This window comes from Aspergillus ambiguus (assembly GCF_047715705.1).
Source record: "Aspergillus ambiguus strain CBS 117.58 unplaced genomic scaffold BDV59scaffold_5, whole genome shotgun sequence".
Classification (NCBI taxonomy): domain Eukaryota; kingdom Fungi; phylum Ascomycota; class Eurotiomycetes; order Eurotiales; family Aspergillaceae; genus Aspergillus; species Aspergillus ambiguus.
Genome location: NW_027395518.1, coordinates 306,111 through 326,921, shown reverse-complemented (window position 1 = coordinate 326,921; position 20,811 = coordinate 306,111). Strand labels below are relative to the sequence as shown.

Genomic DNA, 20,811 nt, shown 5'->3' with positions numbered 1-20,811 from the left:
GATGGAGGTTGCAAGAAGAAATGGGCAGGAATGCCCGATCGGGCCAGGGTCTACCCTGATTGGGGCAGGGTCTTGCGGGGGAGCCAATCGCGGTGTGCGCCGGCAGAGACCCTACCCCGAAATGGTTAGGGGCGGATATTTTTGGCACGCCTAACCGAAAGGGTCCAACCACCAGTCCAATCGCGCCTGCTGTTGCCCGGACAAGCCTCATACGGATGCATCATTCGTCCCGCTTATTTCTCTCGTCGGCTCTTTTGACTCTGCGTCTGCTTCTTCTCTTCGTCTCTTCTTTTCTTCTCCTCCCCCCATCCTCTCCATACTTCCTATACATACTCTTCGTCCTCCGTCCGTACATACTCTTCGTCCCTGAATGCTTCCGCGGTTCTAGCCCTTCTCGCTGGGTCGTCGACGTCCGCGATCCGTGGTTCCAGCCCGGTCATTTATCCTCTCCGTTTCAGAAACAGTCCTCGTTCCCCTCGCATTAATTAATTCGCCCGCTGGCCTCGCTCCTTGCTCGACTCTCGTCCTCCTCCCTTTCTCTCCTCTCGATTCCCTGATCTGACCTCTTATTCCTCTATCAAAACACCCTCTATCATCCCCCCCCCCTCAACATCTCCATGTCCCATCACCCCCGGTCATACGGCGATGATCTAGACCCTCCTCTCCCCATCGACCAACACACAACCATGGCCGATCCATACAGCCATCGCGGCTGGGACCATCCGCACTCCATGCGTACGCAGTCCACCGCCACCCCGGGTATGGATAACCTGGGCCCTGCCGCGGTCGGCGGCGGCATCAGCGGGATCGCCCTTGGGGTGGCCAACTCGAATGACCGTCAGAGCGGAGTTGACGCTTTCAGGGATACAGCCGGCGAACCGTCCACGTCCAATTTCCCCGCCGAACGAGGCTATCACGCCCCGGGCTCCGACAACCCGTACGTGCCGCCGCCGCCCGCGCCCGCCGTCGCCGCCTACGATAGCTCCGACCACCTGCCGCCGCGTTCCGGCGCCTACGGCTCCAGTGCCGCCCTCGCCGCCGCCGCCGCCGTGCCCGCCGGGGCAGCCGCCTCGCGCCGTAGTCTCGTCGACAGCCCCTACCAGGGCGTTGGTGCCCTCGACGCCGGTCCCTACCAGCGCCAGTCCGTCTACAACAACGGCGACTACCCGCTGGTCATCAACCCCGATGAGATCATCGACGACGGTGACGACGGCTTCGCCCTGCCGAATTCCAAGTCCGCCGGGTCGAAGTCGCGCGCAGTCCCGGCTGCCGGGGCGGGCGCCGCGGCCGGCGGTGCTGCGGCCGGCGGCATGTTTGGGCTTTTCAAGTCGAAAAACGCCGCCGAGGGGGGTCCGTCGTACGGTCCTGTTCCTGGCGCCGGGGGCGGCCTCGAAGCTGCCGAGAAGGGTCAGTGGGCAAAGCCCAAGCCCGGCGGTGGGAGTCGGAAGCGCGGGTGGATCGTGGGTATCATTCTGGGGATTGTGATCGTTGGAGCAATTGTTGGTGGCGCGGTGGGCGGAACGCTGGGTAATCGCGAGAAGGAGGGTCCTCCCTCTTCCGAGACCGCTTCGGGCGATGAGAAAGCCAACGGCGATCTGGGTAAGGACTCGGACGAGATCAAGTCGCTCATGAACAACCCCAACCTACACAAGGTTTTCCCCGGCATGGACTACACCCCCTGGGGTACGCAATACCCGCTCTGTCTGAAGTACCCGCCGTCCCAGAACAACGTCACCCGCGATATGGCGGTCCTGTCGCAATTGACCAACACCGTCCGGCTGTACGGCACCGACTGCAACCAGACCGAGATGGTGATGCATGCCATGGATCGGCTGGAGTTGAAGGATATGAAGCTCTGGCTGGGCGTGTGGATCGACACGAACAAGACGACCTGCGAGCGACAGTTGAACCAGCTGTACGATGTGCTCGACAAGACCAAGGACCACTCCATCTTCAAGGGCGCCATCATCGGTAACGAGGCGCTCTACCGCGCGGGGAGCAGCATCGCCGAAGCGGAAAAGACTCTCATCAGTTACATGACAGACGTGCGCAACCATTTCAAGAAGAACAACATCAATCTGCCCATCGCAACCTCCGACCTCGGTGACAACTGGAACGCGCAACTGGTCAAGGCCTCGGATGCCGTCATGTCCAACGTGCATCCGTTCTTTGCCGGAGTCAGTGTCGACATCGCTGCGAGCTGGACCTGGGACTTCTGGAACAGCCACGACCTCGCGCTGACCAAGGGCACCGATAAGAAGCAGATCATCTCTGAGGTCGGCTGGCCCAGCGCAGGAGGCAATGACTGCGGAGATGGTGGCAACTGTCCAAACGATTCGGCGGGCTCCGTCGCCGGCATTGACGAGATGAACCAGTTCATGTCGGACTGGGTATGTCAGGCATTGGAGAACGGCACGGACTATTTCTGGTATGTATCTTCATGGTGCTTTATATATGACACGCTAATGCGACGCAGGTTCGAGGCGTTCGACGAGCCATGGAAGGTCATCTACAACACCAAAAACGAGAACTGGGAAGATAAATGGGGTCTGATGGACTCGGCGCGGAATCTCAAGAAAGGCCTCACCATTCCCGACTGCGGCGGAAAGACGGCGACCTAGTTCATTCCTGTTTTCGCTTTCATGATTTCCCCCTCCAGATCCCTCGCTTTGTTCCCGCCCTCCCTCCTCTCTCCATCCGTGACGACCCCCGATTCGGATGTCCCGATCTCTGGCATGTTTGTTTGACGAAGAAGCGCGTCTATGTGAATGGCTTATCTTAGGGTTGGCATGCGGTGTTTGACGTGGTTTTTCTGCTCGGATTTGTATTTTAATGGACCTTTGTTTCCCTGCGTGTTCTGTTTTGCATGGGCTGTTCCTTTTCGCCCGTCTCATTCCCTGGTCATTGCACATTCATCTTGTTCATCTGGTTTCTTATGGTGGAGCGTTCCTTGGATTGTATATATGGGTTCGTTTGATCGCGGGAATATACGATTCAATGGGTATCATCAATCGTGTAGACGTAACTGCAGCCGCGCGAGGCTACCTCTCCTCCGCAGGAAGATACACTCGCATATTCCAGAAGGCATGTTCCTGGTCCTCGAAGACCGGCAACCGCACCGACCGCCGCGCCCGCGCGAACCGACTAATCGCCTCCGGCTCGGCATCCTCCAACGGCCCACCGATGAGCCCAGCCGGTAGCCGCTCCTCGGGTCGCCGGAGCAGTTCCTCGAGGTGCGCGCGCTCCGCACCCGGACAGAAAAGGAGCGTGCGGGAGGAGATCTCGTCGAAGGCGGCGGGATGTTGCACGACGGAGATGTGCAGCGCAGCAAGGAGCGATTCATCCAGCGCGTTGAAGACGGGGTCTTGGGCGTAAACGGGGACGGGGATGGTGTCGGCGGACGAGGCGTCTGCATCGATCAATGCTTCGTTAGTGTGGGTTGGGACGGGCAAAGGAATGATGTTGGGTGGGGGGAAGGATGCATACGCAACTCCTCAATCACGCTGACCAGCGCCGCGAGCTGGTACATCGACACGCTCCGGCGGTCGACCCAGCCGCCGCGCAGGAACCCGCTCGGACTGCCGAGGCCGATGCAGACCACGTTGGTGATGGGGCTGGCGGCCATCTCGTGCACGGCGTCGCGCACGACGGCGCAGGTCGGAGACGCAACCCAGCTGCGCTGGTAGGTGGTCAATTGGGTCTGGAGGTCGGCGAGGGTCGTCGATGAGGGCGCCTCCGCCGGGCGGAGCTGGTCAGCGTCGTCGTCGCCGTCGCCGTCGCGGGGAACGCGGCGCGCGCGGGTCCGGTTCCCGCCTGTTGTGATGTGCGTCCAGCCGGAGTCGTCGGTGACTTGGAGGCGCTTGTTGGTGAGAGTGTGTTTCTTCCGGGAAGTGTGCGGCATGTTGGTGGTGGGAGAGGATGTGGCAGCAGAAGAAGAAGAATGAAGATGCGAATGATGGAGGAAAAGGATGGTTGCCGTTTTGGGTAGTGGGGCTGCCCCATACAGCCAGTTAGGGTTGATCTGTATCTATAGCCGATCCTCTATGCAATTCATCGGAGATCAATAGCACTAAAGTGCAATCTCAACATCCAGCTGTCTTGGTGTTACGGAGATTATGCGGTTACACAGCGAGCCCTGAGTCCTCCCAACATCCTTATGCAAGGAGTGGTTTCCCACAGCGACTGTCTCGCAATCCCTTATATAAGCCGCTCACCTCGACACGCGGCTCCCGGCTGCGAAACAGCTTAAAATGGAATTTGAGACGAGCGCAGACGCCTTCAAGGCCGTGCTGCCTGGCCTCCTGGAGGACGTCAGGAAATCTTCCGCTTCCATAGGAGCACCGTCCAATGTGATGGAACATATCATCCAGGTAAACCAGGACTGGACAGCTAGCTCGGAAAAAGACTGACAGTACAGACACTGGACCTGAGCAACCGGAATTCAGGACACAATGAAGGATTGACGATCCCAGAATGCGGTCTCGTCCTGTTAGAGAGACCTCTCAACTCTCAAGAGTTTCTCGACATGGCCACGCTCGGCTGGCTTGTGGAGTTCCTTCTAGCCTCCTACTCCATCACTGGCGGCCTCATGGACGGTGAAGGCCTCCAACCGAGCAATGAGATGCTGTCACTCAATGATGCTTTGACGCTGAAATCTGCGGTGTTCGTTTTGTTGAAGAAGCATTTTCGAGGGCACCCGGCCTACTTGAACTTTCTGGAAACCTTCCACGAGATCAGCTTTCTCATTGAGATGGGAGAAGAAGCCGGTAGAATTGCGTCCAAAGAACAGAAGCCCCGGGAATGGAGCTCAGATCAATACGGCTTCATCGTAAGACATCGAAGTGCCTGCGACAGCTACTATCTGTCAGTTTGCTTGGCACTGCACTACCTGGGACTTGACACGCCCAAGAATATCCAACAAACCCGAGACGTCTTGCTGACGGGTGGGAATCACCGTCTGCTGGGGAGTGGTGTTCAGGGTGTTTCCAGCCCTCATGCTGAGACTGGCACCTCTACCTCACACCTCTGTGATGATAGCCAGCACGAGGCCCTTCAAGATAGCTATGGGAAGGATAATCCCAAGTTGGCTGCTATCCTCGAGTATATCAGACTATGTGGGCTTAAAGAGGCCCCATTGCATCCATGAGGACCAAATGATGGAGCAAATCAAAAACTAGGTCGAGGGGATTGACGAAAGCAAGGCCTTCGGAAGGAGATTGATGCACGATTATGGCATCAGGCTCAAATATACTGAGCAGAGTGCATCACAAGAGCAAATACCAGCGGGATATCTTCAACAAGTGTATATATAGGCAGTGCGCAGTAGGAAATCGAGTATAAAACAGAAAATACTCCATGGACTTCTCTAATCCGCGAGATCTGCGCCAACAGCTATGAAATGCATCGGAGACGCATTGTGTACTGATGCTTTGAAGGATACGACTCAAATCAGACAATAGTCTGTGATATTAAGGTGTGTCTTGTACAGAAGGTTCTCAACGTCCTGAATAGATGCAGTCACGTGTGTTGGTGCCTGACTTCCAGGGCCAACACCTCAACATAAGTCGAATGAATCGCTTTCGACTCATTCTCTCTTCTCCTCTCCTCTCCTCATACTCACCAAGCACCCCCATCAGCAAGTCCAGCAAGTCCAGGATGATCAAGTTCCCTGTAAGCGCCCAGCCAATTTAGTGTCACCCCGCTCCACAAATCACCGTGCAAATCACCCGCGTCGCTGTGATGCCTCGTGCAGCGGGTGCCCGCTGCTCTCCAATCACCCTGCTTAGTCCCCCAGTACCAGCCTGCAGCTTCGGTCACATCCAATCAGTCCCATGAGATCCCTGCTCAGGATGGACCGGACAGGCATCGGCTGGCGGATGCGGACGTTCCCCTCTCGTCCCTCAAAAAGTCTGGTCCGCCCGTCTGCATCACCGAAGCTTGTCTCGACAGGATGATCCTGCCGATTGTTCCTGTCACCATCTCTGTTGATTCATTTGATGCGATTTGAAAACCAAGAGGCAAGGAAACTTGCGTATATCTTTTGCGCGGCGTGTTTCTTTCTTTCTCTTGCTGAGTCCGTCCGTCGTCGGTGAACGATCATCATGATGCGGGCCTCCCTGCCACAATGGACCATGGCCTTTCTCGCCCTCCTGGGCCTGAGTCTGGTCCATGCGCACACCGTCATCGTCTATCCAGGCTATCGAGGAAACAATCTTCATACAAACGGCACGGTCGAAGGCGCCGACGGCCTGGGTGCTGCGGTGGACAGCAACGGCTCATACGTGTATCCGTATGGAATGCAATGGATCTACCCATGTATGTTACCCTTCACACACCCTCCTTCTGTCTGTCGCTCCAAGCTAACTAGTCAGGTGGCGGTATGCCCACCTCGACAAACCGCACCAAGTGGCCCGTTGGCGGCGGCGCTGTCTCTTTTCAACCTGGCTGGTTCCAGGGTCACTCGACGGCGTTCATCTACATCAACCTGGGTCTGGGCAGCGTGCCTCCGAACATGAGCCATCCCATGATTTCCCCATTCCAGATCAGCGGTCCCACCAATAACCCCTATCCCGGCACGATCTGTCTGCCGCAGGTTCCCCTGCCGGCCAATATCAGCGTCAAACCGGGGGACCATGCCACGATTCAGGTGGTCGAGACGGCGAAACACGGGGCTGCCTTGTATAACGTATGTCCGGCTCCAGCTCTGCATGACTGTCACTAATGCGCGAACGATGAATAGTGTGTGGATATCGAGTTCGCCGACCCCCAGGACGTCGCCGAGGTCACTCGCGACAATTGCTTCAACGACAGCAGCATCACTTTCCAGTCGTTATTCGCAACATCCTCATTGCAGGAGGCCGGTGCACCCGCGTTGGATTCGCCCAGACGTATGATGTCGACTCTGTTGCCAGCGGCGGTGGCGGTGGTGATGGTGTGGTTGATGCTGTAGATGTGTTTCTTATCGCCTGCTTTCGTTGCTCATGCATTCGTACATACCCTGGACGACAGACTATCAGTCCTTCTTGATTTGTTTGGCATCGGCGCAATCTGCTTCATCTGACGCGTAATCTAATCCATTTGCTACTCACGTACATTCTACAAACGTAGATCACCTCCCACAGCGAACCTCTACAGCCCACGCACCAGGTCCAAAATCACCTCTACCACCTCATCCGGACACTCCTGCGGCGCCCAATGTCCCACGCCGTCGACCAACCGTAACGCCCGGAAATCACTACACACCGTCCCATCCGCCATCTTCTGCAGCGCACCCGGTTCCTGGTAAATCCCCCAATCCAGCTTCCCCGACACAAACGCACAAGGCACTTCGATCTTCTTCCCCGCAAACGCCTCAAAATCCCCCGTGTACTGGCCGCCCGCCGCCGTGCGCACCCGGTACCAGTTCAGCCCGCCCTGGAACCCAGTGCGCCCATACTCCCTCACGGAGACGGCAAGATCCTCGTCCGACAGCCAGTCGTGCGAGCAACGCACGGCGTCCGGCGATTCCTCGCGCATGTGCGCCGCGACCGCCTCGGGCATGGTCGCCCCCGCCGGCATCACGTAGTAGTACGGGAGCTGGGCCAGCTCCGCGGCAGACCACGCGGCCAGCGGTCGTGGCTGGTTGCCAGCCCACGACCCGCTCTTGAGGTAGAAGTACCCACGCAGGAAATCGTGCAGGCGGTCAGCGGGGAGGTGCATGTCTGCGTCGGCGGGCGCCGTCGAGTAGTACCATTTGTAGTGCTTGCGGCCGCGGGCGGCCAGGTCGGCGTGGACGTGGTCGCCTGCGGCGGACTCGGTGCCTCCGGTGTTGGTGCCGGTGACGTGATTGTGGTGGCCGTCGTCGTCGTTCTCTGGGGCGGGACGGTTTGCGGTGTTGAAGGGCACTCCGGGGGTCCCGTTGAAGGGATGGCTGAGGAGTACGAGGCTCTGGAAGAGATCGGGGCGTACGAGCGCGCACATGGCGGCGGTCACGGCGCCACAGTCATGACCGACGACACACCGCACGGAGCGATAACCCAGGGCGTGGACGAGGAGTACCATGTCCCGGACGAAGGTCGTCAGCGAGAAGCTGCTCAGGTCGACCGCATCGAACGGACGAGTGTCCCATCCGGTGGTCTGGCCGAAGCCTCGCTGGTCGGGGGCAACAACATAATAGCCTGCATCGGCGAGCTTGGGAATCACTTTGCGCCAGGAGAAGGCGATCTCGGGGAAACCGTGCAGCAGGAGGAGGAGAGGACGGGAGTTGTCGGGAGTGTAGCCGGCCTCGAGGACGTGGAAGGAGAGGGTGTTGGTGGGAATGAAGCGGGAGCGGTACATGATGGAGATATTGATGAGGGAGATGGTGAAGATGTATAGAGAGAGCGCGAGAGAGGAGTAGATGTCGAAAGATGCAATAGCCGAGGAGGTTCAGGCTGTATAGTTCTCTTACCCGATTAGGCCAGGCCTCCACATGACGCAAACTTCCTCTTTCGGACTGTCTCTCTCTCCCTCTCTTTTCCTTCTCCACATTCCATTCTTCTCTCTCTCTCTGTCTCTCTCTCTCTTCAAAAACATCCTCCTCTTCCCTTCGTCTTCTTCTCCCTCTTCCCATCCCTTCCTCGCCCCTTCATCGTGGCCTCTCCTCTTCTCTCGTCGCCCTGACGGCGACCGGCTGCCATGTTCCGCCGACGTAGGAGTGCGTCGCATCATCAGGTGAGTGCTAATCCATCATCTCTACCGCATATCAATCAGTGTCAATCACACGGATCCTTATTATCAATCGCTACAAATAGCCCCTGTCCTCCTCCGCCACGCAATCCGCTCAATCGGCCGCCTCTCATGCCTTTCTCAATTCCCATCCCTCCTCGTCGAGCCTCTCCTCCGCTGCCGCTGCTGCCGCCTTGCGCAGTCTGACGCCCACGCCCACGCCCATCGAGAACGTCCAGACAAAGCGCATGGTCCAGCGACGGGCCTCGGTCACCTCGCAGTCTAGTCTTTCCAGCGCCCTGCGTCCGACCAGCCAGAACGGCGTCCGGCGTGCTCGCAGTTCCAGCTCCATGAGCAACCGTACCTTTCGGGAGCAGTCCCCCCGTCGTCCTCCCTCCAGCGGCGGCCCGGTGACCCGGCCGCCGCTCCCGTCCATCCCGCCGGTATACCGTCCGAATAACCTGCCGCGTCGGTCCGTCAGCGTAGGTCCGTCATCCACACGTCACATTGTGCCCGGAAAGCGACCGGCGTCGTCGGCGGGAAGAGGGTTGAGTGTCGACCTGGACAGTCGCGTGGCGGCGGTGCCCGAGCTACAGCGACCGGGAAGTCGGAGCTCTATCAACTTCTCCTATCCGATGAACTCGCGTCCCAATTCGCCTACCCGGGACGCGGATCGTCGCGATGCGTCGACGGGTATCTCGCTGGTCGGCCAGCTGGCTTCCTCCGAGACGACGGCGAATCCCTCCGTGCGTAAGACGACAAGGACGGCCATCGACCAGGGGAGCCCAGGGCGTGCAATCCTGCCTGTGGGCACCGCGGTGGCCGCAGCACAGGCTGCTATTGTGCCTCGGACTGAGGAGTCGGTGGCGTCATCCCCATCCTCGTCTCCCCGTTCCGCTGGACGCGGCCGTCGTACAAAGACCTCCAGGGCTTCCCCGGAGCACGACGGCGCGCCTAGTTCGGTGGAAGTGGATATGCCAGTGGGGGGACCGACCGAATCTGGTGTGCAGGAGAAAGAGGCTGAGCCTGTTCGGATGGGAAGAGTGACGCCCGACGCAGCGCCGATGGCGACACCGACAGCCACGCCGGACCGTGCTCGAGGGACCCCATCCAGCTCTATTGTCAGCACGCCGAAATCGAAAAATCCCAGTCCGGAGACCAGATCCTCGCCACGACGTCAGCCGAGCAGTAGCCCCGGCAGATCGGCTCGCTTCTCTGCCCAGGTCGCGATAACCGAGCAATTGCATCAACCGCCCCCGCGATCTGTATCTCCTGCCAAGTCTGCCATGAAGAATTCGAGGAAGAGTTCGCTTTCCCCCGATGAGACGACCGTGCCCACCACCGGCCTGCGCCCAGGGCCACCGCTGAGCGAGATTTCCGATGGGACTTCCGTGGCTTCAGACGACGGCGGCCGCACTGTCCGCCGCAGACCTGCCAAGGTCAGCTTTGATGATGAGGCAGAGGTTGTCGGGGTCGCTGCCAGTCCTCCGACATCGCCAGAAGATATCGCCTCAGAGCCTTCGCCTCCTGGACAGTTCCGGTCGAGGCCGGGGTGGTTTGGTGTTGCAAAGCGGAAGCCCCCATCCTTGAAAGCGGATGAACTGGACGAATTGCTTACGCCCCGTCCTGTGTTGCCTTCATTTGGCAGTATTCGGGGCCGGAATGGCCGACCACCAGAACTGATCCAGAACGACTTCAGCGACAACGAATCCACGACTTCATCCGAATCTAGCCCCTTGTCATTCTCGAACGATCATGCAGTTGGCGGTATACTGGTGAACACTCTCCCGAGAGTCTCTGCGAACACTACTCTCAATGGCAGTATTGTCTCACCTCCTCCCGCGGCTGTGTCGGAGCCCAAAGCACATCCAACCCAGTTGGACGCTGCCACTTCTGCCAATGCGGACACTCGAAACATCCGAGCCGAACCTGGGCGACCATCAGACGTGCATCCAACAAAACAGACCGAACTTGCGACACTGACGGTGCCTGGGATTGAGGTCCAGCCTGCCACCCCTGAGATCAACCTAAGCAGGTCTAGTCTCGAATACACTGTTCCAGGCGGGTTTCCACGATCATCGTCGGAAATCTTTCCCAGTCCGCCTCATAAGCAGTCGGATGATAACCCATCCCGTGTAGCGACTCATGAAGACTCCAAACGTGAAGCTGAAGGCACGGAAGCCGACGACGAGTCTGGGGAGAGTATCTATAGTGATGCAGAAGAGGGCCTTGACAGACCTGGTTTCGGCTCAATTAATGCCATTGTCGATGGTCAGTCGGCGGCAGGACCGCCTAAGGCCCCAGCGCAAGAACGTGCCTTCGGTCGTAGGCATGCCGGTGATCAGTATCTCGGATTTCCAGGGGTCCCGGACTCATGTCAAGTAGCTTTGCCCGTATCCACCTCCCAGAATGTTGTTGCGGACCTCAAATCTCCAGCGCAACCATTTCCGTTTCCGGCGTCCAACCAACCCCCTATCAACACCCGACCCATGGTCAGGTCAAACTCTACAAGACGACTTCCCCGTTCAGCTGCAGTTACGAATTTGGCCCGACGCTCTGTCTCCGTGGACATCTCTGGTGGTTCTGCAGCTGTCAATGCAACCTCCCTGGCTTCCAATGATTTGTTGCAACCCGAGGCCTCGCACGGCGCGTCCTTTTTCCGACAGAAACAGAATAAAGGGCATCCTAAAAAACGAGCTCTTTCGTGGGGTCCTGTTCTATTCAAAAGTGGAAAGGCTAGCCCGGAGCGCAGCGCCAACGACAAGACATCCCACCTTCGACGACGACCCTCCAATGGAAGTGACTCCTCGAGCAGCTTCAAGCGCTCTTTCCGTCCCCGCGCAGAATCCCAGCATATCATGCGTCGTTCATTGCGTGCTACCCCAGCCAATGCCCCGGCACAAGCGGGCAACTGGACGCCCGCACCTGGCTCCGGCCGGCCCATCTCCTCTGGAGGCATAGGCCCGATGCGATCTACCCTACGCACAAGCGAGCCACGACCCGAGAAAGCAGCATTCTTCTCCACAGGCAAGGTGCCGAAGGCTAGGACTAGAAGAGCATTCACCTCCCGATTCGCCGACTCCGACGACGAGATTGGCGACAGCCACACATCCTTGCGATGGAGGAGTCGGTACGGGGATTCAAGCGATGAAGATCATGGTATGGTACAGACTCTTCGGCCCGTTCGCGGCATCCCACGCCGGCATGGCATGAACGATGGTGACTCGACGGAGTTAGAAGATAGCTCGGATAATGACACCCGTGCAGCCCCTGCAGGGCCAAGTAAGCGGCCTTCAAACAACCGAATTGGTCACAGAAGCATCAAATCAGACTCCGCCGGAGCGCGCAACCCGGCGTTTGCGGCCGTGGCCAGATCTCGTGGAATGACGGAAGACGAGCTAGATGAGTTCATGCATCAGCCCAGCACAGGCCGCCGCCCAAGCCTATTCAGACGTTTAAGTCTCCGCAAAAACAAGACGCCGCCGGGGCGGACTTTGAATGACAGCGCTGCTCCTCCAAGAAACGGCTCGGTAGACCATGAGGCTCCCCGTCTGGACGAGAGCAACGGCACTGTGGTCCCAGCGAACAAAACCGAGTCCTCGTCGCCGAAGCTGCACAAGAAACGCCCAGACAAGTCGGGTGGCGAGGATTGGCCGCTGCAGTCGCAGACGAACGGCGCGCCACGAGAGACATCATCTGCCCACGATCCCCCAACATTGAACGGTGCCGGACAGAATGGAACCACAGCAAGTGAGCCAGCCCCCCAAGCAGCGGAGGCCAACCATGATGCTGCTGGGAGACTCACCGGCGAGGGACGACATCTTGCCAGCAACCGTTCGTATGGCGTTTTAGACGTGGGATTTGGCGCACCTCGTCAGAAACGCTTTCCTCGGCTGCGAAAGGCGTTTGGCCTGCATTGAGGGCCGATTTAACGTAAGCTATTTTTTTCGATTCATTTGGCCATGAGTGATCTGGTTGATTTATACACGGTTTATTGGTTGTAATGTGTGATTGTTATTACGACATTGTTCTTCTCTATTAATCATAATATTAACGCGGGTCGACTGCTGTCCGTGACAGCAGATGAGAATGGTTGCATTATATGGATGGGATTGGATATGGGGTTTTGAATACAATCTGTGTTGGTAAGGCTAATGAACCACAACAGGCGGTCTAGGAATATACATTGATACCCTGGTTATGATTCTTATTGAAGTAGCTCTGCGGAAACCTGAGGAGCCTTAGATGTCATGATGCATTAACTGCCAACATTCGCCAGCCAGGTACTGACATATCAGTGCCACTTCATCCCCAGTCGCTGCAGAAAAGAGAACAAAGATCCCTTCGGCACATATCCCGCATATCGACTCTGCCACCAGGCTGCGAAAGATCCCTCAATCGGCCCTAATTCCCCAAAGCCCAAAGACTCGACCACCCACGGCATGACCAGCGCCAGAACTCCGATGGCCAGGATCGTTGCGTACACCGGATGGTCCTTGGCGAACTCGAAAGCTTCCTCTCTTACTCGCTTTAGAGCCGTCGTGGCAGCTTTTGCCATCGGGGCTCCCTTGTCGATTGCGTCTTGTAAGCCACTGAGGAGCGCCTTTGCGATGTTCTCTGTCCAGCCCGTAGTGCGCATCACTTCGTTCACGGACTTGTGGATTTCGTCGATGCTCTCTGAGGAGAGGATGATGGAGAGAATGTCGGAGGCTTGCTGTTGTTCGGTTTGAGGGGTGGTTGCGTGGATGCCATCGTCGGCTCCGACGATACAGCCCAGTGTATTGCCCATCTTGGAGAGGATAATATAATGGGACGAGGCAGGTATTTGATGACTGGACTAGACTGCTTGGTGTTGGTTGGTGGTGAAGCTGAGAAAGATTTCAAAGGTTGCCTGTGCATGAGGGCAGTAGACGCCTCTTAAGCCTTTTCTTCCAGGTGATTGTCCAAATCCGCAGATGCATTTGCTGTTGGTTGTTGGCGCTCTCTGGGCCAACCAAGTTATATGCTCGAGGATTGGTTGCGTAGGTGGCTTGATGGGTTCATTTGATAATCCAATTAGCAGTATAATGCAGAAACCTGTAGACGCCGAGTCCGCATGTGCGAATACGAGGCAGTGTAGGGATTGTGCCCTGATACCATAGTCGATAGTTGATGTACAGCCAGAGTATCCCAATGGTATTGGGATTCATATTCATATCGTCTGTAGCATGTTGCATAAATCTAGAATCGAAAAATCAAAGCAACCTCAATTTACTCAACTATCTGATTATATATTTTAGAAACGTATAATTAAATCTCCCCCCAGGATCACAGACGCTAGGTTGTTTTATTCCCAAACACATCTCCCCTGCTCCAACAGACTGCTCCCCTCCAAATAATGGTTAATGACCCAGGGTGCCAGACGTGCCAGGCCGATTGGTACCGGCTGGGGGAAAAGAGTGGGTGAACCGACTTTAGTCAACTTTGCCCGCATTTCCTGTCAATTTTCTCTAATTTCACGAACATCCACTACTTCACTATGGCGGAAATGGAAGGACCTGCTGTGCGCATATATCCAGATAGAGGTGTACCCGACTCCTTCAATGGGTCCACGCCGCTCGGGGAAGAGGAAGCGTTTCTGTCGCCGGGGACATTCTCAAGTGCCGACGAGTACGCGGCCAACCCACGATTCCTAGAGCTACAGGAGGAACTGCGATGCGTACTCTTTTCAGCAGTGGCTAGTCTTGAGCCTCGTTCATATACTTCGCCGGCGCCTCCTGATGCACCAGAAGGGCCGTCGTCAGGGGCGTCACGCCAGAATCTGGACTTCGCAACGGTCTCTATCCCCAAAATCCGACTCATTTACTATCTCAAGAACTGGATCACGGAATGCGCCCCGTACCTCGATAAATTCGACGAGGCGCGCCATTTCGGCGTGCACATCCCGATCCTTGCGCAGCGATCGCCCGCTTTGTTCTACGCGATCCTGGCTTTCTCCGCTCGCCAAACGGAGCGGAAGGCCTGCCTGGACAGCGCCCACGATTCTTTAGAACTGTATCAAGAATCAATCCGGCTCCTGGCACCGTGTCTCCAAGCCAAGGATCCGAATGTCCTCGTGACGGTGTGCATTCTCGCCGTGATGGAGCTCATGTCGGTCAGTCCGCGCGACTGGCGCCGTCACGTCGAGGGCTGCGCCGCCCTCTTTGACTCGTTCGATGTCAACGGCTTGTCTGGCGGCCATTTGCAGGCCGTGTTCTGGTGCTACGCACGTATGGAGCTTTGCGGGGCGATCATCTCCAACGGCGCGGAGAGCACCGTGCTGCCTCTGGAGAAATGGGTGCCCGCCATGCCCGACGCTGCGGGGCCCGAGGAGCGAGAAACAATCATAAGAGATCTTTTTTATCAGGAGGGCGCCACTTCGCCGGATATGCATGCCAACTGGGCGGTCTACCTGTGCGCAAAGACGTGCGATCTCGCCTGTGGCCGAACCCGACACCTGGAACTCGGCGAGATGGTTGCGGATCCGCGCCCCTTCCCCGATCGTTGGACGAGTCTATGGGACGAATTACAGTATTGGCTTGAACGGAGGCCGTCGGCCATGCTCCCGATCAAAACCACCGGCGTCAGCGACGGCCGTGTCTTCCCCGAGATCCTCTTCGCGCACTGGGCAGCTATCTCAGGGAATCAACTGTACCATGCTGCGTGCATCATGATGCTGGACATGAAACCGTCGACTAAAGCTACGTATCCGGAAACTCCACGTTTTTCGGCCGTGTGGCACGCGCGGCGCGTGTGTGGCATTTCGCTTACGAACCCTCACAGCGGGAATCTGATCAACGCCATCCAGCCGCTGTACCTTGCGGGGAAGCTTCTCAGTCATCGGAGTGAACATATTGAGGTAGCAAGGCTGTTCAAAATTGTGGAGGAGACTACCGGCTGGGGTGCATTATGGAGACTAAAAGACCTCGAGAGGGCTTGGGGGTATGAGCCCGGTGAGATATTATCGATGATTTGAGACACTGCCTGTAAAAGATACCCGCTCTACGCATATATAGTATTTCAATGTAAACTATTCTTCCCGGTGAGTGCTCGTGAATAATGTTTTAACAGATCATGCGATCCATTGCTACATTGTTATATCAATGGACATCTAACTGGTACGGTGACGTTTTCCCAAAACAACGGGACCAGATAGTCAGGAATCCTTTGTAAAGAACAGATACATCTGTAGCCTAAGCAAGGTCGGCACAGGTCTTTGGATGCACCAGGGAATGCTTGATACGCTCGGTCAACCTGTCCGCGTCTACTTCAAAGACATAGTTCACTTGCCGGATGCCGGCAGGTGCAAGGGCCTCTTGGTACACGTGGATGTTGCCATAATTTGGGCTACCATAAGAGGTGTCAACATCGAGATACACTGTAAGAGAACAGCGTTAGTCACCATGCACCTCACGATCGTCGGGAGTTCAACACATAGCAGGGTATTTCGTACCGGACGTCTGATTGATGGCGAGAGATGGATCGACCATTAGGGCAGCGGCAGTCTCATCCCAAAATGGGAACGAGAGGTCGTAGTACTTGCCAAAGAGCTCGGCGTATGGGTTCGTCGCGGTCTTGACCTCGTCCACAAACACCTGGCTAGGGAAGACCTGGTTGGCAACGTTTCCGGCGATAGTGATCTCGGGGAAGTCTGCCGTCAGAGCAATCTTGGAAGCCTCAGGGTCGATCATGAGGTTAATCTAAAGAATGTCTATTAGCTGGGAAATCCGCGGTGCATCGGGACAGGCCATTCTTACATCAGATTGATAGTCCGCCTGTAGAATGCTGCCGGTGGCCTCTAGCATGTTCAGATCGACATAGCCTCCCATGATCACAAGCTGCTTTGCAAGAGAGGCGAACTCGGGATCCATGCGGACAGCCAAGGCAACGTTAGTCAGGGCGCCGGCTGAGTAGATCGACACCTGGCCGGGATACTTGTGCACCATCTCGACCATGAAGTTCGCTGCGGAGGTTGAGTTATTCGGCTTGCCCTTGGGGAATCCCTCCTTAAAAGCAGCCTTGACAATCCGGTCCGGGTTTCCGGAAGTAGGATCGTTACCCTCCGCTTCGGCTGTCTTGTTCTCGGGAGCAAAGGCACCCTCCCAGGGGAGCTTGCCGTGGATGGTTTCCCATGCCTGGAAACGTTGAGGAGTGTTGATCAAAGGCCATGTGGCACCAGGATAGACGGGGATGCAGCTCAGATTACCCGCTTCAAGTGTGGCCACGGCGTGTAGTGCCACTTGGGGCTGCCAGGTGTTGGCGGTGTCTTATCATTTGTTAGATTGCTAGCCCGACCGATGCAGAGAGTAGGTCTCTCACCTGATACAAGGCCAAGGACATCAATATCACCGTCAAGGGCAATCAGATATGGCACGAAACCCGCTGTATACCAATCGTTGTCCATAATGGCATAGTGTCTATCTGCCCGCGGATGGGGAACCCCAAGGGACCCAGTAACAAGTGGAAGAATCGAGCTGCAGAGCAGCGGTAATGAAGTATGCCAGTACATTCTGTAGTTCGCTTTTCCTTTGCTGGTCTATGTGATGAAGTGAAAGACTCGATCTCAAACGACGATTCTATCGGTAAATTTGTCAACTCCCCGGCGCAAGTTCTTACACTGGAACCTTATATTTCCCATAAAATGTGTTGCCCGCCAACCATCCTGTCGGTTATCGCCGACTGCACACCGAGGCATGAACTTTAAGACATCAAAAATGCCCCTGGTAGGCCTCCGCAACCTCCAGGGGCCTCCACGATCTCCCCGCCTCGACCTAACCAAAAGGGTAAGACGCAGTCTCTGGTTCCCCGAAGAAGAACGCAAGCTGAGCCCACAGTCCGGGCCTCCAGACATTTTCCCGATCTGCAGAGGTTAGCTGGACAGGGTCTGTGGGGATGAGCGGGTCGTCGTCAACCGTCGCCGAAAGGAGTCAACGTAGCCTACAGAAGTCCCTGTCCGGCTTAGCGCCGGGCCTCCGTTTGCTATTAGACTCCACGTTCTTCGCTTCGCAGGGCCCACAAGAACTTCTTGGGGCAGGGACTGATACTGGGGTAGGGCATTTTTAAGCTTTTTATTTGTGTGTGCTTTTTGGTTGACAGAAGAGGGTCGAGGTGGGAAAGAAGGATATAATAGACCCATTCCCTTGAATCTCCGTAGCTCAATTAGAACTGCTTTATCGGAATTTCAAATTCTCTATGAAAGAGACGCCTGCCGAGACGCTTCTTGAAGACATTGCTTTCGGTCCGAATTTTGTTGCACTATGGCTGACATGGAAGCCGATCGGCGCGCCGAACTGGTGAAGAAGTCTATGTGGCAGTCTCTCTTTGAGAATCCAAAGGTGCTATTCATTGCTTTCTTTGCATCGTAAGTTATCATATATTTCTTGGAAATTACAGACATTTCTTCAGAACATACTGATTTTCGGACCAAGTCTCGGAGGCTTCGAATATGGCTACCAGCAGGGGGTTCTTGGCCAGTCTTTGGTCATGTATCGTTTTACGCAGAACTTCCCAACAGTGGTGGCATCTTCGACAGCAACCGGCTGGTTAACCTCGATCCTCCAAGTTGGAGGTATCATTGGATCCCTTTCGGCTGGTGTGGTGGGCGAGATCTTCTCTCGCAAATATACTATGTTCTTCGCTTGCTGCTGGGTTATCCTTGGGAGCTATCTCTATATTGGAGCTACCACGGGGAACCCAGCCTGCCTGTATGCGGGTCGTTTCTTTACTGGCCTGGGCGTCGGCCTATTCAGTGGAGTTGGACCTCTGTACAATGCCGAGCTGGCTGCTTCCGAGATGAGAGGCCTGCTGGTCTCCTTCTACCAGTTTGCAACTATCCTCGGAATCATGATCTCCTTCTGGGTAGGTTATGGGAGCAACTATATTGGTGGTACAGGCGACTCTCAGTCTGATATGGCATGGCGCCTCCCTTCCATCATCCAAGGTATCCCTGCCGCCTGCCTTGCCTGCGGTATCTGGTTCATGCCTTTCTCTCCCCGCTGGTTGGTCAAGCAGGGTCGTGACGAGGAGGCTCAGGCTACTTTAGCTTGGATGCGCAAGGTCCCTGTCGAGCACGAGCTTGTCCAAGCCGAATACCTTGAGATCAAGGCCGAGGCTGTCTTTGAGGAGCGCGCATTTGCTAGAATGGCACCTAAGCTAGCTGATCGAGAGCATCAGAACGTTTTCATGAACCAGATCGCCCAATACGCCAACTGTGTGCGGTCTATGGACAACTTGAAGCGCGTGGCTACTGCCTGGCTGGTCATGTTCTTCCAGCAATGGAGTGGTGTTGATGCTAGTGAGTCCTCGTATAAGAAAATGCTTCAGAAGGTCGTCTCTAACTCATTACAGTCATCTACTATGCATCCAATGTTTTTAAGAGTTTGGGTCTGACTAGCGGCACCATCGCCCTCCTAGCAACTGGTGTCACCGGTGTCATTTTCCTAATCAGCACCGTTCCCGGAATGGTAAGTCACGAGCCAGAACACCCTTGGAGGAATAGCAATATCTAATTCGACTCTCTCCAGCTGGTCATTGACAAGTTTGGGCGGAAACCTATGCTCCTCGGTGGCTCGGTGGTCATGTTCTCTAGCATGGTGATTGTTGGAGTCATCGTGGCGAAATTCCAGCACGACTGGCCGTCACACGTTGCCGCTGGCTGGACAGCAGTTGGTAAGTTGCCTTTTGACTCCTTTCCCTAGAGCGATGAGAAGCATGTCTAACAAAGTTGTGCAGCTCTCATCTGGTTGTACATCGCAAGCTTCGGCGCTACCTGGGGCCCCTGCTCGTGGACGCTCGTTTCGGAGATATTCCCTTTGTCGATCCGGGCCAAGGGTGCTTCGATCGGTGCATCAAGCAACTGGATCAACAATTTTGCCATTGCGTTCTTCGTGCCTCCCATGCTTCAGGCCTGGCAATGGGGGACCTACATCTTCTTCGCAGTCTTTCTGGCTGTAGGCATTGCCTGGGTCTGGTTTTTCCTACCAGAGACGAAGGGTGCCACTCTTGAGGAGATGGACCGTGTGTTTGGAAGCCACACTGGTGAGCGTGACGCAGAGCTCCTTAAAGAGGCGCAGCGCGATGTTGGCCTCACATCTTTCATTGAGCGGATGGGCGGCGCCCCGGGGCGCGATTGGGACAAAAAGGAGGGAGAGGAACATATTGAGGCGCTCTGAATTGATTTTAAGGTTTTATACAACTAGTTTTGGAAAACAAAGGAGATGTTTGAAATGTATTGCCTCATAAAATTACTATTATCAAGCTGCGCGTGCGTTTGGGCCTCCGAAGATCTCCAAGATCTCAGCTTGCAGGAGCTTGCATTAACCAACGACGAATTAATTTCAATCTGACTTCCGTTGAATCTTTAAAAGTCTCATCGTGACGAACCATAGTAAAGCCCCGAGAGACTGGAGCTGATGTGCAATATGAACTAAAAGCTGATGAATGCATCAAGTGGACGAGAAGATACTAGTAGAACGCCACGATACTATAATTAATGATACCCATATTGAATATAGGTAAAACACATTGTATACATGTGATACTAGTGAACCGGATACTGGAAATGTCATGAAAACCAAAAGTAGGACGACCGTATCTCAATAATTCCAAAATGGTAAATTTTTCCAGTCAGCATTAGAATGGAAGCTCATACCCTTGGACAATGTGTAACGCAATGACATGGACATTTGTCAATCAGCTAATGCCTTTCGAGTCTTCCATTTATTGTATGCAACTGGCGTAACGACATGTAAGACCTATTTTGACATTGAATACTCTTCCTAGTTGCCTTGGGATCATCTAGAAAGGTCTTCTGCGACGGTGACGAAACAGCCACGCTCGAAAACGGCGACCCTGATCTCGCTTGGACTGTCCAGGTCGGTAGTTGGAAGTGTACGAGGTTGGATAACTAGGCGAGTTGCGTGGCGTACATGATAACCTAGTTATAATCTAAGCTACGCGAGAGACCCTCTCCCGGGGATTCATTCTTTCAGGGTAGTAATTATTCAACGTGAATCACGCGGTCGGCATATCTGCCTTGTCTTCGTGGAGTTACCCTAGCGAGTGTTATTGCCTCCACAGACCCATGGTAGCATAAATAGCATGAAACGT

The 20,811-nt window shown here is 55.6% G+C and overlaps 11 protein-coding genes across 11 annotated transcripts; 7 read left to right on the top strand and 4 right to left on the bottom strand.

The window, feature by feature from the left end:
• Positions 1-196: 196 nt before the first annotated feature.
• Positions 197-1,054, top strand: BDV59DRAFT_171994 (uncharacterized protein). Its single transcript, XM_073688651.1, has one exon. The coding sequence runs from the start codon at positions 216-218 to the stop codon at positions 483-485; it is 270 nt and encodes an 89-aa protein (XP_073550850.1). The 5' UTR covers positions 197-215; the 3' UTR covers positions 486-1,054.
• Positions 687-2,621, top strand: bgt3 (putative cell wall glucanase; the record flags this gene model as incomplete). The annotated part of the gene is made up of 2 exons (XM_073693332.1): positions 687-2,428; positions 2,477-2,621. 2 exons carry the CDS (start codon positions 687-689, stop codon positions 2,619-2,621), a joined length of 1,887 nt encoding a protein of 628 aa, XP_073550849.1.
• A 420-nt stretch (positions 2,622-3,041) lies between these two features.
• Positions 3,042-3,901, bottom strand: BDV59DRAFT_199300 (SRR1 family protein; the record flags this gene model as incomplete). Its single annotated transcript, XM_073693331.1, has 2 exons — positions 3,042-3,409; positions 3,487-3,901. 2 exons carry the CDS (start codon positions 3,899-3,901, stop codon positions 3,042-3,044), a joined length of 783 nt encoding a protein of 260 aa, XP_073550848.1.
• Positions 3,902-4,320: 419 nt separating this feature from the next.
• Positions 4,321-5,160, top strand: BDV59DRAFT_171989 (uncharacterized protein). Its single transcript, XM_073688650.1, has one exon. The coding sequence runs from the start codon at positions 4,526-4,528 to the stop codon at positions 5,144-5,146; it is 621 nt and encodes a 206-aa protein (XP_073550847.1). The 5' UTR covers positions 4,321-4,525; the 3' UTR covers positions 5,147-5,160.
• A 784-nt stretch (positions 5,161-5,944) lies between these two features.
• BDV59DRAFT_171987 (copper acquisition factor BIM1-like domain-containing protein) lies at positions 5,945-7,090 on the top strand. The gene is made up of 3 exons (XM_073688649.1): positions 5,945-6,315; positions 6,372-6,685; positions 6,740-7,090. Exons 1-3 carry the CDS (start codon positions 6,102-6,104, stop codon positions 6,947-6,949), a joined length of 738 nt encoding a protein of 245 aa, XP_073550846.1. The 5' UTR covers positions 5,945-6,101; the 3' UTR covers positions 6,950-7,090.
• On the bottom strand, positions 7,013-8,354 carry BDV59DRAFT_210761 (alpha/beta fold hydrolase; the record flags this gene model as incomplete). The annotated part of the gene is made up of 2 exons (XM_073695662.1): positions 7,140-8,354; positions 7,013-7,068 (listed from the first exon to the last, which is right to left on the bottom strand). The coding sequence occupies exons 1-2, from the start codon at positions 8,314-8,316 to the stop codon at positions 7,013-7,015; spliced, it is 1,233 nt and encodes a 410-aa protein (XP_073550845.1). The 5' UTR covers positions 8,317-8,354.
• Positions 8,355-8,655: 301 nt separating this feature from the next.
• On the top strand, positions 8,656-12,605 carry BDV59DRAFT_199296 (uncharacterized protein; the record flags this gene model as incomplete). Its single annotated transcript, XM_073693330.1, has 2 exons — positions 8,656-8,691; positions 8,772-12,605. 2 exons carry the CDS (start codon positions 8,656-8,658, stop codon positions 12,603-12,605), a joined length of 3,870 nt encoding a protein of 1,289 aa, XP_073550844.1.
• A 157-nt stretch (positions 12,606-12,762) lies between these two features.
• On the bottom strand, positions 12,763-13,647 carry BDV59DRAFT_127559 (interferon alpha-inducible IFI6/IFI27 family protein). Its single transcript, XM_073686921.1, has 2 exons — positions 12,977-13,647; positions 12,763-12,916 (listed from the first exon to the last, which is right to left on the bottom strand). The coding sequence occupies exon 1, from the start codon at positions 13,472-13,474 to the stop codon at positions 12,980-12,982; it is 495 nt and encodes a 164-aa protein (XP_073550843.1). The 5' UTR covers positions 13,475-13,647; the 3' UTR covers positions 12,763-12,916; positions 12,977-12,979.
• A 415-nt stretch (positions 13,648-14,062) lies between these two features.
• BDV59DRAFT_191339 (putative C6 transcription factor) lies at positions 14,063-15,679 on the top strand (the record flags this gene model as incomplete). Its single annotated transcript, XM_073691890.1, has 2 exons — positions 14,063-14,123; positions 14,292-15,679. The coding sequence occupies 2 exons, from the start codon at positions 14,063-14,065 to the stop codon at positions 15,677-15,679; spliced, it is 1,449 nt and encodes a 482-aa protein (XP_073550842.1).
• Positions 15,680-15,744: 65 nt separating this feature from the next.
• On the bottom strand, positions 15,745-17,593 carry BDV59DRAFT_171982 (Inosine/uridine-preferring nucleoside hydrolase domain-containing protein). The gene is made up of 4 exons (XM_073688648.1): positions 17,023-17,593; positions 16,461-16,969; positions 16,157-16,403; positions 15,745-16,081 (listed from the first exon to the last, which is right to left on the bottom strand). Exons 1-4 carry the CDS (start codon positions 17,210-17,212, stop codon positions 15,897-15,899), a joined length of 1,131 nt encoding a protein of 376 aa, XP_073550841.1. The 5' UTR covers positions 17,213-17,593; the 3' UTR covers positions 15,745-15,896.
• A 249-nt stretch (positions 17,594-17,842) lies between these two features.
• BDV59DRAFT_210757 (sugar porter family MFS transporter) lies at positions 17,843-19,874 on the top strand (the record flags this gene model as incomplete). The annotated part of the gene is made up of 5 exons (XM_073695661.1): positions 17,843-18,064; positions 18,132-18,997; positions 19,051-19,166; positions 19,227-19,371; positions 19,435-19,874. Exons 1-5 carry the CDS (start codon positions 17,961-17,963, stop codon positions 19,872-19,874), a joined length of 1,671 nt encoding a protein of 556 aa, XP_073550840.1. The 5' UTR covers positions 17,843-17,960.
• Between the last annotated feature and the right edge of the window lie 937 nt (positions 19,875-20,811).

What these genes read in the sequence shown, in the direction of transcription:
- BDV59DRAFT_171994 (XM_073688651.1), top strand. Translation starts at nt 216, where the DNA reads ATGCATCATTCGTCCCGCTTATTTCTCTCGTCGGCTCTTTTGACTCTG.
- BDV59DRAFT_171989 (XM_073688650.1), top strand. Translation starts at nt 4,526, where the DNA reads ATGGCCACGCTCGGCTGGCTTGTGGAGTTCCTTCTAGCCTCCTACTCC.
- BDV59DRAFT_171987 (XM_073688649.1), top strand. Translation starts at nt 6,102, where the DNA reads ATGATGCGGGCCTCCCTGCCACAATGGACCATGGCCTTTCTCGCCCTC. An exon ending in AATGCAATGGATCTACCCAT is followed by an intron (nt 6,316 to 6,371) that starts GTATGTTACCCT and finishes CTAACTAGTCAG; the next exon opens with GTGGCGGTATGCCCACCTCG. An exon ending in ACGGGGCTGCCTTGTATAAC is followed by an intron (nt 6,686 to 6,739) that starts GTATGTCCGGCT and finishes AACGATGAATAG; the next exon opens with TGTGTGGATATCGAGTTCGC.
- BDV59DRAFT_127559 (XM_073686921.1), bottom strand. Translation starts at nt 13,474, where the DNA reads ATGGGCAATACACTGGGCTGTATCGTCGGAGCCGACGATGGCATCCAC.
- BDV59DRAFT_171982 (XM_073688648.1), bottom strand. Translation starts at nt 17,212, where the DNA reads ATGTACTGGCATACTTCATTACCGCTGCTCTGCAGCTCGATTCTTCCA. An exon ending in AGGCGGACTATCAATCTGAT is followed by an intron (nt 16,404 to 16,460) that starts GTAAGAATGGCC and finishes GACATTCTTTAG; the next exon opens with ATTAACCTCATGATCGACCC. An exon ending in CGCCATCAATCAGACGTCCG is followed by an intron (nt 16,082 to 16,156) that starts GTACGAAATACC and finishes GTTCTCTTACAG; the next exon opens with TGTATCTCGATGTTGACACC.